Raw genomic sequence first — 16,628 nt, forward strand, 5'->3', positions numbered from 1 at the left:
TATTCCTGCTCAGTGTCATTAGTTAAGCTGTAGTGATAGTGTGTTAATGGATCCCTGTGCACGGCCCTGCTCAGTCCCCAGTAGTTAAGCTGTAGTGATAGTGTGTTAATGGATCCCTGTGCACTGCAGTCCCCAGTAGTTAAGCTGTAGTGATAGTGTGTTACTGGATCCTGCACAGCCCTCCTCAGTCCCCAGTGTTGAGCAGTCGTGATAGTGTGTTACTGCAGTCCTGTACCTGAGGCACACTCCCACAGAGCTGATTCGTTCCCCTGACAGCGCAGCTCGTCCAGCCAGATGGGTCCTGTTCCCTGTCCGAAGGAGGCTGTGGCTCTGAGGGCTGCCCCGCACTGGAGCTGCTTGCACACCACCTCTGCGTCTGCCAGGTCCCAGGAGTCATCGCAGACCGTCCCCCAGGAGCCATTGTGATAAACCTCCACCCTCCCAGCGCAGTCACCTCCTCCCCCAACCAGCCTGAGAGCCATGTGATCTGGAGGGGAAGAATCATCAGCAACCGAGAATCAGTGTCAGGCTTCTAGAATCAAAGTCAGGCATCTAGAGTCAGGCGTCTAGAATCAGTTCAATGCAGAACAGTCATACAGCCTGAGAGCTATGCGTGTCTGTATGACTCCACCTATTGGATCATTCATAGAGCCGGATAAAGCAGGAAGCTAGGGAAAGTAATGTGTTGTGTTTTTAACCCGACAGCCTGTTCAGTAACATTTTAACTTCATCTATTAAGAAGTGTCTCTGCTTAGCTTTGTCACCTCTCTAGAACTCACGCCCCACAACAGCAAGCGATATGCAATTCATGGATAGCCTTTTTACCAAGCGATTGGGCAGGCGTGTAAATTGATTAATTTAGTACCACCAACATCAGGGTGTAGATTGAATCCAACCCAGATTTCTCAGAACATATTCAGTGTTATTCACCCTACACTGTATCAGAGTCCTCGGTACATATGGAAGGTGATTCACCCTACACTGTACCGGGGTTCTCAGTACATATTCAAGGTGATTCACCCTACACTATACCGGGGTTCTCAATACATATTCAAGGTGATTCACCCTTTCTGTTGTGCTGTGTTGCACTCACCAGTGCAGAGCACGGCCGCGCTGTTACTGCTGTTGCAGGGGACTTGCTGTGGAAGGCTGCAGTTCCTCAGGTGGGTCTCGTCCCCGCTGCAGTGGATACCTGTCAGACACACGCCACTGTGACCCGCCCCGTATCGAGAGGAGTTAGAGGCTGGGATCACAGAGCCGCAGCCCAGCTCTCTGCACACCACCGAGGCCTCTGTGCTGCTCCAGGAGTCGGGGAGAACTCTCCCCCACGTCCTGTTGTAGTAAACTTCCACCCGGCCTTCACAGAGCCCTTGTCCACCAAGCAGCCTGACTGGACCTGCCTGAGCTGGAGCTAGGAATCAGAGACACAGTCACACCATGTGGAGCTGATACATTAACTGGGCAGGTACAATAATCACACAATGTAAACCTACACATATCTGGTTACTTACAACTGTACAAGGTTATTGTAGTTTTAATTTTAAAATGTCTATGTCCTATTAAAAGTCAAAATCTTTAGGGGCATATTATTAAGCATTAACTAGTCATCTGAGAGAATAAAATACAAGAATATATTCTTATTTTTTTTACATGCACAAAAGAACATGCTGCTTATAATGGTAGATTATTTTTTAGCCAGGACAACTAAAGGAGAGCACTGTGTCCAAGTAATGGTTAATAAAGGCATGCATTCAATTGTGATCTTTTTAAAGCAATAACTACGACTGACCTGCACAGATAACTCCTGCATCATTACGATGAGTGCATTTACTATGTCCTTGCGTAGAGATGGGACACTTCTGTAACTCAGTCTCGGTGCCTTCACAGTCGAATATATCGGACAGTACAGGGCCACTGCCTTCCCCAAACTGGTCCTGTCCTGGGACAGTCACAGCGTACCCACAGTTCAGCTGCTGGCACAGAACTGTGGCGTCCTGCAGGTCCCAGCTCTCATCACACACTGTGCTCCACTTGCTGTCGTACTTGAGCTCCACTCGACCAGAACACCAGTCACTGCCATTGACCAGCCTGGCCTCAGTGTACCCTGCATGCAGGACAGGGGTATGAATGGGGTTCAATTGTAAAAGATTTTAAGTTAATTTCATTGCATAAGAGATGTAATGTTGTGACGTTCGTTTGAGAAGATTGGTTCTGAACAAACCTGTACTCAGGAGTGGTGTTGTTAGTTTAATTTGATGTTCTGGAATTTCGGCAGTGATCGACTGGTGTCTCATATGAGATTTATAAAATTATTTCCATCTGTATAAATTGAAATCCAACATCCATTGAGACTGAAGAGTGAAGTCTGTATCATATTCTATTTTGCATGCTGTGCAAACTAAAATAAGCATGCACTATTTTTCTAAGTTACCATACCACTATGGGAGCTTATAGTATCATGTATGTAAATTATATTGCTAGACTGAGTATGTTCTATCTGCACGCTAGGTTATGCTTTATTAAATTTATTTGAACATCTGAAGATTTGTCATTTATATCCTTTATATGCCTACCTGCATGAAAACCTCTGGGTGTGAGAATTTCAATTCTCGGTCAGTAATCAGTGATACAGAAACAATAGGCACTCATGTGAAAATGTTAGACCACTTTGTGCTTTAATTAGGCATCTTAAACAACGTCTAAAAGTTTTCTCTTACTATTTTAAATACATTGCATATGTAGCCTATTAAAGCCATCAATTAAATGTTCCAGTGGTTTGATTTAATATGCAAAACCAATCAAAACTACAGAAGCAACGGGGTGTTTGAATAAATGTGCACACTACTGTACATAAAATACATAGTTCTTACTGTGCTCAAGTAAAACCTGGACTGGATCACACAGACATTGTGGAATGGGCTTTCATAAGTCATAAACATCCATAAATGAAAAAGAAAATATACCAGCGTTTTTTTTTTATATTCATCTCGGCTAACAATAAGTGGAGGCTTAACTCATAGGGGCTGGTCCCTGGTGGAGCTGTAATTATTCTGGCTTGTTTGTGTGAAATAGAAAGAAATAGCTGAGGAATTTGCATGCCTGTGAAGCACACTATAGCAAGCGTGTTTAAAAAGTGTTGAAGGTGCCTACCAGTACAGATGACGCTGACGTCGTGTGCGTGTGTGCAGTTTTGCTGCTCAGTCTCTGCGGTTTGGCAGTAGGCTAGGTTTTCTTCATTGCCCTGGCACAGGATCTCGTTTGCCCATATTGGGGTTTTACTGTCTCCAGGGTGGGCTCCAGACAACACAGCTTTGGAAATGCCACAGTCTAGTTCCCTACAGACAACATCTGCATCTCTGGAGTCAAAAGACTTGGAACACACTGTGCCATAGACTCCACCCCGGTTCACTTCTAAACGACCATGGCACAGTCCACCAATTATCTTAGCTGATTTCACTGGTGAAAGAAATGTTTGCATTTAAAAGCCATTGCAAACCATTTGTTTCCTTATCCATATTTAACATTTGAATTATTGCTAATAATTTACAGTATCCCTGCTTACCTGAGCTACAATGTACAAAATGGTCCACTTGGAACATTTGGAACATTGTGCTGAGATACTAAACCTACCAAAACATTTGTGAAAATCTACTTATTTGTATAGTGAAAAGAAAGCAAAAAACATCAAATCGTTTTGTTTTTCTGGGCGGGGGTAATACATCTTGAATCTAATGTGCATAAACACACAGCACACATTTCCTGATGTTACTGCACCAGCTGTGGTGAGGAAGAACACGCCTGTTATCACGTCTCTTGTATTTCAACTATATAGAGATATTCTTACCAGAACATGTTTCTCTGACAATGTTAGGACAGGGATTTTTGACTTTTTTGTCAGATTTACAGTCTCTCAAGGCAGACTCTGTCCCATCGCAGAGGGCCCCACTCAGCAAGATGGTGCGATTCTTGTTCTGCACAGTATACGATGTTAGATGACTTCCACATCCTGTCTGTCTGCACACAACACTGCCCTCATTAGAGCTCCATGAATTTGTACAAACTGATCCCCACTGTCCGTTCTTGAAAATCTGCACAATTCCATCACAGCGGTTCCCTCTTTCCACAAGCCTCAAATCATCGCCACCTAAAGGGAATCAAGTTAATCAATCAATTAATGGCAAAAATGGAAAACCAGCGAATAATCCAGAAATCAGTAACAGCTGTTTAGAACAGATCCAGTCTCTGCAGCAGGGCTGCATTGCAGAAACCCATTTCTGAGCGCAAGATGAAGAATCAGTAATGTGTCCTCTCAAGTGATTGTGCTCACAGGTGCTGCCGCTCGGTGCGGGATATCTGCCCTCTGCAGCCGATCTCCTAGAACTCATCTCGGACTGCGGGTCTCCCAGCCTCCCTGCGCGGAATACTGCCATCCACATTCATTTCCTATGCTGGAGGATTTTCGATGTTGTTATTTTAATGCGACGGTACATGCTACAATTATATGGATTTTGTCTGCAGCTGAAAATACTAATTTGATTTACCTAATGATGCATACATATTTTACAGCATGTACAATATATCTAGGGCTTTGATTTCTGGTTTTAACCGATAAAAAACAACCAGCCCCCATGCACCCGATACAAAAAAAACTGAAATCGGTGTACAGCCAATAAACACAGGAAGAAGAGTGGCAAAGGTTTACTCAATTCACTTTGACCACCCCTTTCCAATTCAAAAAAATATTACTACAAAAGAAACAACTTTCTCAGTGCAGCTGGGCAATGTCCCGCCTTCCTGACTTGTATCTGTCATTGATTCGCTCTGAATACTTTAAACCCGCCCCAACTACTGAGTGGCAGCACATTCCTACATTTCTATTGGGGACTCTGCTTGCGAGATTTAAAACGAGATTACAATTAGAAATGCTTGCAGCAGGAGATTTAAAGATACGGAGGACCCGTACCAAAACTCGACACGAGTATCATCAGAAAATGATACGCTGTCAATGCTGTGATTGACTACGTCACAAATCATTACTAACAAGGCAAACTGTAGTTCACCCACAAAATCGTATGTTTACAATTTTAGATCACCCAATTTGTTGCTCATCAGTTGAAGTCACATACCTTTGCTGAATTGTGAAAAAAAATGATATTAAAAAAACACTTTAAGAGCAAAACTCAATACATCGTACCTCTTTCAGACGGGCGGTTCATTGATTTCTGAGCTAAAATCATTTGCGCATGCTCGAGCAAGTTGAAAAGCACAAAGCACCTCTCCATCCCAATAAATACCTACAATCCTAAATAACACTCAAATAATAAATAGACCTAGGCCTTGCTTGTTGTGTTCTCAGACTTAGCTGATACTTTACTATGTAGGCCTACTCTACACAAGTAACCCCCATCACAATAATTCAAAAATAGCTAGTCAAGTATTGAATAAATACAGTTCCGATATGCAAGGTCGCTTCATTTCATTTTTGCTTTATTATTTTTCAATAAGTTAATCAATAAGGTTAATATTGCAGCCCTGAATCAGTGGAATTTGGAATGTGAATGACTGTAAGAAAATATGACTAGTTGCAAAATGTTAACTCCAGCTGACTGGCCGTGCAGAATGAACTTCATAAGAAAATACTGAAAACTGAAATAAGAATGAACTAAGCATGTTTGTGTTAGAAAGTAACACAAACTATAATAACGGTGTGCAGTTATTCAATGCTAACAATGCACAGAACTGGATCTGCTAGAGATTATCCCAGTGAGCATATTTTTCAATTTAAATTTTTTAAATTTCAAAATGTGATCGGGATAATTTAGATTAATTTTTCTTTTTGGGTTAGCAGACGACTGCACTTTTAATCAAGTTTTTGTGGTTGTTTGTTTCAAAAAAGAGATCAGAATAACTTTAATCCTAGCTAATATATATTATAACTGCATTTTTATATTCAACATACACGGTATGCTTATTTTTTAATAGTTTTAACGTTAATACACATGTTGCCCAAACTGGATTATATTCTGAAGTGTTAATTGAATTCATTCCAGTATATCTAAACGCACTGAATATAATGTATTGGCTACATGTAAAGTATTAAGAACTGTTACTTCATTTGGGATAAAGTTTTTTCTAGGAAAATGGATTACAAATCTGGATAATTTTGCATTTGATAGCAAATTAAAAAAAAAAAAAATAGCAAATGAGCTGAACTTGATTTTGCTGCATAGGTGTTGGTGGCAGAATAGCTGTTATTTTAAAAAGAAACAAAATCCTACCGCTGACTGATGCTGGAATAAATCACCACAATTTAGCTTGTAACGGGTTCAACTTTAAATATGATTAATCCAACAGCTAAACATTACAATAGAAACTACTATCTGGAATCTCCTCTCTGCACTTCTCTATCTATATCTATTTTTTCTTTTATTTCATGTTTATATTATTTTAATATCCTCTTACTATTATATATTGTTTACTGAACCATATCCTATCAAATGAATGTGTTCAACATGTGCAAATCTTTTTAATTTAAAACGTTATTAACACAGGAAAAGCACAGTATTATGTGAACCAAATCATTCCAGCTGTTGTTTATTTGTGTCTGTAACTCCTAACTGAAAAAATAAAAGTGCTAATACATTCAAAATGAACTATATAAATATATATACAGCTCTCTCTCTCTCTCTCTCTCTCTCTCTCTCTCTCTCTCTCTCTCTCTCTCTCTCTCTATATCTATATCTAGTCCTGGATGTAACCCTTTGGGTTTTGGGGTCGCCTCTAAGGAACCCTGATATGAAAATAGTTCTTATCAGAAGCATAAAATGTGTGTTCAGTATGGATGTATGTTCATTTAAAATGTTCAAAATTAACCAGCAGCTAATATTAACATGTAGTTGTGTAATAAGATACAGTTTTAAATGTATAAACCAGCACAGTAGGTCCTGGTGTTAATCTTAAATACAATTAGGCAGTGACTTTTCCAAGATCTGTTCCTTTTAAGAGAAAACGAAAAACAAGTCTAAATGAATCCCACAGCGTTCACGGACCTCGTAAGACGATACATTACATATAAGTGTTAAAAGTGTTGTGAGTGTGTGAGTGTGTGTGTGTGTGTGTGTGTGTGTGTGTGTGTGTGTGTGTGTGTGTGTGTGTGTGTGTGTGTGTGTGTGTGTGTGTGTGTGTGTGTTTGTGATTGGTTGTTTATTTTCTGTTAATATTCAGTTAGGTGCACTGGACAGTGGATAGTTAAGCCTGAAGAAGAAAAGGACTCTCATGCTCTTGATGCCTATATAAACGATGATGGGGATTACTGCATCTCACTTCATCATGCATTATACAGTTCAAGGTACTTTTAGCTGTTAGGTGATCTAGCACTTGGACTGTTATGTGATCCAGTTTTATCATATAAATACATGGTAGTCAGTGTTATGCTCTTTCCACAAAATACAAACACTCAGTAAGATAATCATGCTATGCTGATCTTCTTGATTAACTCCCTACCCACTGCAGTCTCTTTTTCAATTTACAGTAACTTAATAAAATTAATCACCTTATCCTTTACTAAATTTGACTCTCTTCCAACTAAATATCCCATTGCACTGTATTTCTAAGCTTAAAATTAATTGTTATTTTTTTAGATATTTGTTTTGGAAATATGACAGTCATTTATTATATATCTGAACAAACCTTTTAATGTTACTGCAAGTGTAGGCTCAATAAAGATATTTTAACTTAAATGTCCTTCTAAAGAAAGGTACATGTGCAAATCTGCCTTTTAATTTTTTTTTAGATCAGCATATTGATGGAGAAACCCTTTTTGGGCCTGACTGAGATAATGACTGAACGGTTATTCCCTGCTATAACCAGGCTGTTCGCCACACCCCACTGGAGTCGAGGAGCTGTAGTTATTGAAGGGGAGCCATTTTAGATGTGTTCATTGCCAGGCGGCCTTCATCATGCAGTTTATTGTTCCATGCGTACAATTTCTATCAACACTGGGATATTTTGGTGTTAAAAGCAATAGGATCAATAAATCGGTAAAAGAGGTTAAGGACAATGCAGAGAGACTATACAATAAAGGCATTATATTAAAAGAGTTAAAAAAATACATGCAGCCACATAATGCAAGAATAGGCCTAGCAAGAGGAAATCCTAAAATGCACCCTATGAGAATGATCGTCAGCACAATTGATAATCCAACACACATAATAGCTGAAATAGCAGAAAAACAACTTAGGTCACACGTTGAGAAATTATCAAGCTATGTTAAGGATACAACACAATTTTTAAAAAGACTTGAATCACTAAAGCACAACCTTCCAGAGAATACAATTTTATTTTGCATGGATGTAAAATCCTTGTATCCAAGTGTCCCTCGTAAAGAAACTTCAGAAGTTTGTCAAAAAGCACTAGATAATAGACTAGATAAATCAATACCCACAGCAGAGGTGCTGAACATGATCAATATAGTTTTAGAAAACAGTTATTTTACATTTGTTGATAAAAATTACAAAAAAAAGATGGTACCGCAATAGGATCTAAATTAGGAATGCATTTTGCCAGTACATACATGGGGAAATGGGAAGAACAATTACTTAGAAAATCAGAAAGAGAACCTTTAGAATACATTCGGTTTGTAGATGATATTTTTGGGGTTTGGACACATGCAGAAGAATCTCTTTTCCAGTTTCATAAAATGGCAAATGAAATACACAGTAATATTAACGTGGACCTTCAATGGACAAGAAAAGAAATAGAATTTTTAGATACCGTAGTAAAACTTGAAGAAGGTTCAATTGCGACTGACCTCTTCTGTAAAGCTACTGACATGCACTTGTATTTACACATGTCCTCTGCACATCCAATACACACTAAAAGGGCAATCCCAAAGGGTCTAGGAATAAGAATATTTTGAAGAATATGCTCTAAAGAAAGTGACTATGTAAAAACTCCAAAGACATGTATTAAAAACAAATCTTAAAAAAAGAGGATACAAAGAAAGAATTATAGAGACAGAGTTAAGAAAAGTGGATAAACTAAAAAGAGATGATCTACTAGATTATAAAAATAGAGATAAAAAGGACAAGAGAGTCCCATTAGTAATGACTTACTCTAAACTTTTGCCCAATATTTCTAAGATAGTTTGGAAATACTTGGAGATTTTACATAATTCAGAAAAAAATGAAAAAAGTATTTCTTAAGGCCCCAGTTGTTTCATTCAAAAGAGAAGCTAATTTAGGTGATATTCCAGTTCACAGTAAACATAAAAGAATAATTGACAGAATAGGTTCTACAAATACTTGCACTAGTACATTGAAAGTACTGTAAATACATCCGACAAAAGTAGAAATATAATTAAACATAAGAACACCACATATCCACTAAAAACTAATACCTACTGTAAAAATAGCAATGTTGTTTATGGAATAGCCTGTGAAAAATGTGATGAAATAAAATATGTTGGAGAGACTGGAACAACTTTATATAAAATAATTCAGAACCACCTTTCATTAATTAGAAATAAAAAAAAAATGAATGAACCAATAGTACAGCACTTCACCAGTCAAGGACATGACATAAATGATGTCTTGTGTTGTAGTATTGGAAAAACATTTTGGAATTAGTTTTAGCTCCCTAGCAGAAGTTCATTTCTAAAGTCTCTGGATTTCTAGACCTTTTTGACTTGCATTTGCAGTTCTGTGACTCTTTCTGCGTACTTTCTTTTTGGTCCTTTTTTAATGCTCTGTAAAGTGCCTTTTTTCGCTGAATATTTTTTTTTATTGATCTATTAAACCATTTTGGCAATAACATTTAGATTTGTCTACTTTATAATGTAATTGTTTTGCGCCTCTAGTACTACATTTTTGAAGAATTAACCATCCTTCTTCTGTGGGTGTTTTCTCTATTTTAAACAGTCTACATTCTGTTAGTCTCTGTTTCATACCTTCATATATAAGTTACAAGTAGTGTTTGCTTTTCTAAAATTGTAAACCTTAGCTTTAGTCATTTCTTTTGGGGATTTAAAAAACACTACAAATGAGACCATGTTGTGGTCTGAGTTTGCCAGTGGTTCTCTGACCTCTGTTTTAGTTATTCTGTCTTCGTTATTTGAAAAGACTAAATCAAGGCATGCCTCCCCTCTAGTCGGTGCCTTGACAAATTGTGTTAGGAAGCAGTCATTTGTCATTTCCACCATTTCTATTTCATCCTTCGCGCTACCCACCGGGTTTTCCCATTTTATTTGGGGGAAGTTGAAATCCCCCATTAGTATGGCTTCTCCTTTGCTACACGCATTTCTAATGTCATTGTATAACAGATTATTTTGCTCACCGTCTGAATCTGGCGGTCTATAGCATGCTCCTATTATTATGCCCTTTGAATTTTTGTCCGTTATTCTGACCCATATTGATTCGGCTTTATTTTCTTTGTCCTGGTTTAACACCTGGGCTTCATAAGCCTATAATAAATAATAATAATAATAATAATAATATTTATTTTTATATAGCACCTTTCATAGTGGTCCACCATCACAAAGTGCTTTACAAGATATGAGCGGTGTAAGTGGGAATATAAGTGGTTCTATAAAAGGGTACTGTGATCCAGCCCTTGACAGGGTTTCTAAAATAAACCCTTCGGGATCAATCCAATGAACCCCTTGGGGTTCTTTCAAATTAACCCTTTAAAATGTTTCTATATAGAGCTTTTTGGGGTTCCAAATATGAAGCTCTCCAAAGAACATTAAAAGGTTCTATATAGAGTAATATGTAAATATAGAGTATCTTACAGTGCCCACCTGAAATGTTGCAATTTACAATGCTTTTTGGTCATGTTTTCTCCCTGCTTTATCCCCTCTATTAGCTTGTCTGAGGGGCAGCACACTCTCAGTGTGGTTTGCTGCTGTAGTTTGCACAGCATTCTATATCGGTTCACCTCAATAAACTTAATCAGAACACGTTCTCAAATCTGCATGCTCGCGCCAAAAAAAATAACTTTCTTTTTAAATACAGGTTTTATGTCGAGGCGGTCTTAGATTTTGGTAAGATCTGTCAAGCAATAATATAATTTTCACAAAGTACAAATCTAAATGTTAAATGTGACTAGCTTTCAACTGTTTAAAGATAGCGTATTGTAAGGTACACTAACCTTAATATTTACCTTAATATTGACGTATTTGTAGATTGATTCTAGTGTATAGTTCTATGTTATTAGATGTACATAATTTTTTACACTAATATTGAAAAACTTTTATTAAAAAATTATATATATATATATATATATATATATATATATATATATATATATATATGTGTGTGTGTGTGTGTGTGTGTGTGTGTGTGTGTGTGTGTGTGTATATGTATATAATATATATATATATATTATATATATATATATATATATAAATATTAAGGGAAATCTACCATATAAATATGGTATTTTATTTTACAGTGTAGTAAAGCTATAGGCAATACAAAAAGGAAAATGTATTACATTAAAGCAATGGTTTTGACAATATGTTTGATCAATGTTATAAAATGTTCTTCTCAAATGTTCTTTCCATCATTTATTTTAGGGAGCTCTAGCTATAACACATCTATACATGTGGTATTAAAATGTGCTGATGCTTAATAGCTTATATAAAAACACAAACATTTTAATACACTAGTGTAATGCTCAAAGACAGCTTTTTATGTCAATTATAATTGATTATAAAATATTTATAATGGATCTTTGTATTATGACCATACAAAACTAGAATATAGCTGTTTTATTTTATAGAGGTTTTATTTCAAGGCAATGTTTTTTCCCTTTAAGATTTTAAAAAGTCCCAGTAATAATGTTCTCAATTTTTAGTCTGACTAGTTTATTCAAAATTTAAAGAAAGGTTTTAGCTGTATGTTTTAATCAATGTCTTTATATGATATAGAAATCTTGTCATGGGTTTGTATAGATATCCTGTGCACTTTATTTGAGGGATCCATCTATAAATCCTCTATAAAAGGATTATTAAATGTATTGATTGATTGTTAATGAAGAGTTTATATTAAACATTTTAATCGTGTGTTATTGGTGTAAAGATCAATATTGGTAATTTATAGCACTTGGTTATTTTTAATTGCACGTTTATATGAGTGTGTATTTATAACAGATCTATTTATTACGACAATAAATCAAACTAGAAAAAACATAATTATCTTTAAAAAGAATAAATAAAGTATTATAAATAGTTTTATTCTGATTGTATTCTTTTTTTTTTTATTTATAATGGATCTTTACACTCTGAGAATGAAATGACAGTTTATTACAGGCTGTGATGTAGTATATTTTAAATATATCATTCTACCGTATTCGTACTTTTAGACCTGAAACTAAAGTAATGTGTTTTTCGTGTTTATGTTATGCATCTCCTACTTTGATCTTGTTTTCTCCCTGCTTTATCACCACTATCAGCCTGTCTGAGCTGCATCATGCTCTCAGTGCGCGTTGCTGGTGCACTTTGCAGCTTTCTACATTGGTTCACCTCAATAAATTTAATCAGTCAAAAATAACTTTATGAAACCCAGGTGTTATTTACTTTTAATAAGATAGTAATCTTCTCCAACTACAAATATCAAGTCTAACTGACTTGACTTCAAACACTCCTGATATATAGCGTTACAATGAAGAAAGTCACATAAAGTCACATTCAGACACACGTTTGGGATTGAAGTCAAAAGTTTCTAGAAATTCATTACATTTTTTTTAAGGATCCATCTATAAAACTAGAATCTAGAAATGTGTTATTGAAACCATTAATTGTTCATAACAATGTTATTGAATTAAAAAATGGACTAGTTATATGCAGCATCGTTATCGGATATTCGTTACAACGGAATTGCAGTGTGTCATTTGTATTTATTTATGTTTTTGGGTAATTTTGCAATGCACACAACTGCTACCGCCAGCAGTGTCTTTAATGGGTTAATACTGTATAGGTAAACAGCTCTCGTGACACCACGTGTTCAAATCTCACCTCTGCTAATTAAACATTTTCAAAAAATAATTTGTAAGTAATAAAGACTCATTGCCCCATAACTGTTCTGAAGAAAGCACTGCAATACAAGCCCGTTTTCACTGCCGGATCAGAGGAATTTGGAATTGTGAATGACTGAAAGAAAATATGACTAACTAGTTGCAAAATGTTAACTCCAGCTGACTGGCCATGCAGAATGAACTTCATAATCAAATAATGAAAGCTAAAATAAGAACGAACTAAACATGTTTTTATTATTATATCTACAATACCTGAGACTCGTTTTTTACTTGTTACATTTTCGACTGACAGCGTAGACAGGGGTTTGCTGTCTTGTAAATCTAGGAAATGTACCCTATAATTGTGGTGCTGGTATCGCTATAGCAGCTGTTAGAAAGTATCACAAACTATAATAACGGTGTGCAGTTATTCAATGCAATGAACAGAACTGGATCTGAAGTCAGCCCTTCCCAGTGTGCAGGGGTATAAGGCAGGGCTGTGCCCTGTCTGGTATGCTGTATTCACTGGTTATAGAGCCCCTGCTGCACCTGCTGAGGGTCAGGCTAGCTGGATGGACAGTGCCCTCCTCGCCCTCCACACCCTCCTCTGCCACAGTGAAGGTGTCTGCCTACGCAGACGATGTGACTGTGTTTGTGAGTGGGGATGCAGATGTCCAAGTGCTGCAGCAGACTCTAAATGAGTTCCAGAGAGCATCTTCTGCCAGAGTAAACTGGGCAAAATGTGACACCTTCCTGTCAGGCAGCTGGGATGAGGGCACCCCTCCTTTCCTGCCTGAGGGGCTGAAATGGAACAGAACAGGTATTAAAGTGTTGGGGGTGTACCTCGGAACAGAAAACTACATGAAAAAGAACTGGGAGGGTTTGTTGGACAGGGTGAGGGGGCGGCTGCAGAGGTGGAAGGGACTGCTGGCTCAACTGTCCTTCAAGGGCCGGGTGCTTGTTATTAATAATCTGGTGGCCTCTAGCTTGTGGCACAAGCTGGTATGCCTGGACCCACCCCAGGGCCTGGTGAAGGAGATCCAGAGAGTGTTGCTGGAGTTCTTTTGGAGCGGGAGACACAGTTTGAGGCCGGCAGTCCTCTACCTCCCTAGTGATGAGGGGGGGCAGGGGCTAGTCAGCATTGCCAGCAGGGTGGCAGCCTTCAGACTGCAGGCGGTTCAGAGACTCCTGTACACTGAGGAGGAGGCTCATTGGAAGAGGCTGGCCTGTTTCCTTCTCAATAGATTTGGGGGGCTGGGGTTAATTGAGAACACCAGTTTTAGTAAAGCAGGACTTCCTCCTTTTTATCAAAGTATTTTAAAAGCCTGGCAGCTGGTGAGGGTGGAAAGGGATGTGGAGTCCTTGACAGGGCAGGACCTGTTTGAGGAGCCCCTATTTTTTAATCCACTCTTTCCAGTTAAGTTCCTCCAGTCGATGACGCTCTGTGCCAGTTTTTTAAAAGCAGGTGTAACCAGGATGGTCCACCTGTTAAACCTTGAGCTCTCCTGCTGGCTAACTGCCTCCCAGCTAACTGCACAGCTAGGCTGGCACTCAGAGAGGCTTGCAGAAAGACTGATGGGTGAGTTGAGGGGCTGCCTCTCCCCGCGGCTCAAGGCAGTCCTGAGGGAGGAGTTGTCCAGAGGCACAGAGCAGAGACAGCTTTCCTTATTTCCAGGGATGATCGTGTCACCAGCAGTAGGTGAGGAAGGTGAGGGCGGTGGAGAGAATGGAGGGACTTTGCTTAAATTGCAGAATGTGGAGGAAATTATCTTTCACACAATGAATGGAAAACATATATACAAATTGTGTGTTAAAGCCACAGAGTATAGTAGGCTAAGGGGTCTGGTAGACTCTAAGTGGCGAGCTTACTTGGCTGTAGAGGAGGGGCACAGGCCGGTGTGGAGGGTGCTGTACAAGCCGCCTCTCGCCAAGAGAGTGGGGGACCTGCAGTGGAAGATTCTACACTGCATTGTGTCCACAGGCAGGTTTCTCCATAGAGTGGACCCCAGCATCAGTGAGCAGTGCGCTTTTTGCTCAGCAGAGGAAACTCTCTTTCATGCCTACAGTGAGTGTGAGAGGCTGCGGCCACTTTTTAATTTACTGCAGGGAATCCTGAATAATTTAGGGGTCGTTTTTAGTAAGGAGCTTTTTATTTTTGGGGTTCTATACAGTTTTAAAATGAAAAACAGGTGTGTTCTTATTAATTTTTTAATTGGACAGGCAAAATTGGCTATTTTAAAGACAAGGAAAAATCAACTCTCTGGTTCTGGACTGACCAGTTTAGTGGTTCAGTTCAGGGTGCTCGTGGTCAGCCAGATCAGAGTAGAGTTTGAGTATTTTAAACTGGTCAGTAACCTGGAGGACTTTCAGGAGAGGTGGTGTGTGGGAGACGCCTTGTGTGCTGTGAGTGAGGAGGGGGAGCTCCAGTTTTTGTTCTAATTTTATTTAATTTTTGTTTTACAGTGTTTTATTTTGGCTTTTATCTGTTTTCAACAAAGAAAAAAACACTGTTTAATATTGATTTTTTAATGATCCTTTTATTTTGTTTAAAATCTGTTTTTAAGGAGAACACGATGTATTTTAGGATTATTTAAATTTTGCTCAGGCAGTAGGAATCTTAACTTTTGTTGTGTTTCACCTTTATTTGAATTTTAATGGATTTTATTTGGAATATTTAAATAAAGGATCTTAAAAGTCAAAGTCTTTCTTTCTTTCTTTCTTTCTTTCTTTCTTTCTTTCTTTCTTTCTTTTCTCTCTCTCTCTCTCTCTCTCTCTCTCTCTCTCTCTCTTTCTCTCTGTACCCCTTCATAAGGCATTATCGTTAAGATATACCTCACCAAGGTTGCCACTGTGTTTTTTCTCCATTTTCACGGAAACATGCTGAAGGGTTCCTCGCAATACAACCACATATGCCCAGTTATAGCATCAGCTACACCTGTGCAGTGTAAGGAGCTTGCTGCCTGCTGCACGTAATTGTGTGGCAGAAAGCCTGGCCAGGTTATTATCATGTCTAATAAAAATTAATAAGCAGTTAAACATAAAGGAATCAAACGTAATGATTTTAAGGGTTTCGAGGTAAATGCTGAAAATTAAAAGTAATTATTCAATCCAGTGTTTTCTACTCAACACTATGTTTAGCTGTTTTTTGCAGCAGTTCTTAGTGAATTGGTTTAAATGTTTAAGTGCTTTGATTGCAATGCCCTGATTCTCATTTAATTAATTAGTTTTGTGTCATTAAGCCATTTGGTCAATTTCTTGATAACAGGCACGTGAGTGGTTTAGAGAGAGAGAGAGAGATAGAGAGAGAGAGAGAGAGAAAGAGAGAGAGAGAGAGAGAGAGAGAGAGAGAGAGAGAGAGAGAGAGAGGAGAGAGAGAGAGAGGAGAGAAGGAAGGAAGGAAGGAAGGAAGGAAGGAAGGAAGGAGGCGGAAGGAAGGAAGGAAGGAAGGAAGGAAGGAAGGAAGGAAGGAAGGAAGGAAGGGTGTGGCGTTGGTTCGTTGGTTAGAACCCTATTCTAATCCACTGTGTTTAGAAGAAGAAAGAGAACACTCAGGCAAAAAAAGAGTATCTAAAACTTTAATCCCGATTATAATTAAGTTCTTGAGCTGAGTTTTGTTT

General features: G+C 38.2%; 1 protein-coding gene across 1 annotated transcript; it reads right to left on the reverse strand.

Annotated features, from left to right (window-relative positions):
• Positions 1-218: 218 nt before the first annotated feature.
• On the reverse strand, positions 219-4,430 carry LOC121305175 (scavenger receptor cysteine-rich type 1 protein M130-like). The gene is made up of 5 exons (XM_041236720.1): positions 4,328-4,430; positions 3,151-3,456; positions 1,790-2,104; positions 1,094-1,411; positions 219-487 (listed from the first exon to the last, which is right to left on the reverse strand). The coding sequence occupies exons 1-5, from the start codon at positions 4,428-4,430 to the stop codon at positions 219-221; spliced, it is 1,311 nt and encodes a 436-aa protein (XP_041092654.1).
• Between the last annotated feature and the right edge of the window lie 12,198 nt (positions 4,431-16,628).

Source organism: Polyodon spathula, chromosome 42, assembly GCF_017654505.1.
Source record: "Polyodon spathula isolate WHYD16114869_AA chromosome 42, ASM1765450v1, whole genome shotgun sequence".
Taxonomy (NCBI): domain Eukaryota; kingdom Metazoa; phylum Chordata; class Actinopteri; order Acipenseriformes; family Polyodontidae; genus Polyodon; species Polyodon spathula.

What these genes read in the sequence shown, in the direction of transcription:
- LOC121305175 (XM_041236720.1), bottom strand. Translation starts at nt 4,430, where the DNA reads ATGGCAGTATTCCGCGCAGGGAGGCTGGGAGACCCGCAGTCCGAGATG. An exon ending in CGTCAGCGTCATCTGTACTG is followed by an intron (nt 2,105 to 3,150) that starts GTAGGCACCTTC and finishes TCCTGCATGCAG; the next exon opens with GGTACACTGAGGCCAGGCTG. An exon ending in CGCGGCCGTGCTCTGCACTG is followed by an intron (nt 488 to 1,093) that starts GTGAGTGCAACA and finishes CTTCCCCTCCAG; the next exon opens with ATCACATGGCTCTCAGGCTG.